Source organism: Cajanus cajan, chromosome 2 (assembly GCF_000230855.2).
Source record: "Cajanus cajan strain Asha chromosome 2, NIPB_CcT2T_4, whole genome shotgun sequence".
Lineage (NCBI taxonomy): Eukaryota > Viridiplantae > Streptophyta > Magnoliopsida > Fabales > Fabaceae > Cajanus > Cajanus cajan.
In genome coordinates, this window is record NC_138518.1 from 51,661,327 (window position 1) to 51,662,648 (window position 1,322).

General features: G+C 39.2%; 1 protein-coding gene across 1 annotated transcript; it reads left to right on the forward strand.

The window, feature by feature from the left end:
* Window positions 1-246: 246 nt before the first annotated feature.
* Window positions 247-1,071, forward strand: LOC145955024 (uncharacterized). Its single transcript, XM_083069721.1, has 2 exons — window positions 247-700; window positions 764-1,071. Exons 1-2 carry the CDS (start codon window positions 247-249, stop codon window positions 1,069-1,071), a joined length of 762 nt encoding a protein of 253 aa, XP_082925847.1.
* The last annotated feature ends 251 nt before the right edge of the window (window positions 1,072-1,322 follow it).

Genomic DNA, 1,322 nt, shown 5'->3' on the forward strand with positions numbered 1-1,322 from the left:
GATTAATTCATTTTTGCTTCCCTTCGCTGTAGCTGATCCTATTGCATTCTTCACTTTCTTTGTTCACAAGGAGTTCATACTCCTAATATGGTATTAGAAGAAATCAACTCAAACATGACAACACAAACGAAAGATCCTAGCCAAGATCCAAGCAATCCTCTCTTCCTACATCATTCGGATGGACCCGGGCTTGTCCTCACCTCTCAGCCTCTTGATCACAAAAACTATACCACATGGAGTCGTGCGATGCATGTGGCTCTCTCCGTGAAGAACAAGCTCGCCTTCATAGATGGAACCCTCCCGAAACCCGCTGCCACAGATTCTACCTTTGCTACTTGGAACCGTGGAAACAATGTGGTTATATCTTGGCTTTATAACTCTGTCTCAAAGGATATAATCACAAGTATTCTCTTTGCAACCACTGCAAAAGAGATTTGGGATGACTTAAAAACAAGATTTTCAAGAAAGAACGGACCTCGGATATTTCAACTCAGGCGCCAATTGATGTCGCTGCAACAGGGATCAAATGATGTCAGCACATACTACACCAAATTGAAATCAATATGGGAAGAATTAGCTGGTTACAAACCAAATTTTCAGTGCACCTGTGGAGGACTTCAATCCCTTCAAGAACACACACAATCTGAATATGTCATGTCCTTCCTTATGGGCCTAAATGATTCTTTTTCACAAATTCGTGGTTAGATCTTACTCTCTGATCCTTTCCCTTCAATTGGTAATGTTTTTTCCCTAATTCTTCAAGAAGAAGCTCAGAAAGAAATTGCTATTACACACAGTTCTTCTAATGATTCTGAACACATGGCTTTTGTTGTGAATCAACATGCTAAAACACATTCTGATAGCAACAAAAGTGGATTTACTAAGAAAGAAAGGCCGAAGTGTGCTCACTATGAGATGTTCGGTCATACCAAAGATAAATGTTACAAACTTGTGGGATACCCCCCTAACTATTTCAAAAATCGTCAACCAAAAGCTGTGAATCAAGTTGAAAACTCAACTGATTCCTTGAATTTGAATTCCTCATCTAATCTGACTCATGCTCAATGCTAGCAGTTGATCACTTTTCTGACTAATCAAATGCAGTCTGATAATAATCCTGATGCACTAGCCACCAATGTCACAGGTATTTGCATGAATGTAGAGTTTCCTGACAAAGATAACACTTGGATCATAGACTCAAGGGCTACATCTCATATATGTCGTTCCAAAACCATGTATAACTCATATTCACCTCTTCATAATTCTAATGTTTTGTTGCCTAATTCCACTAAAGTTAAGGTAGAAGGAATAGGGAGCATACA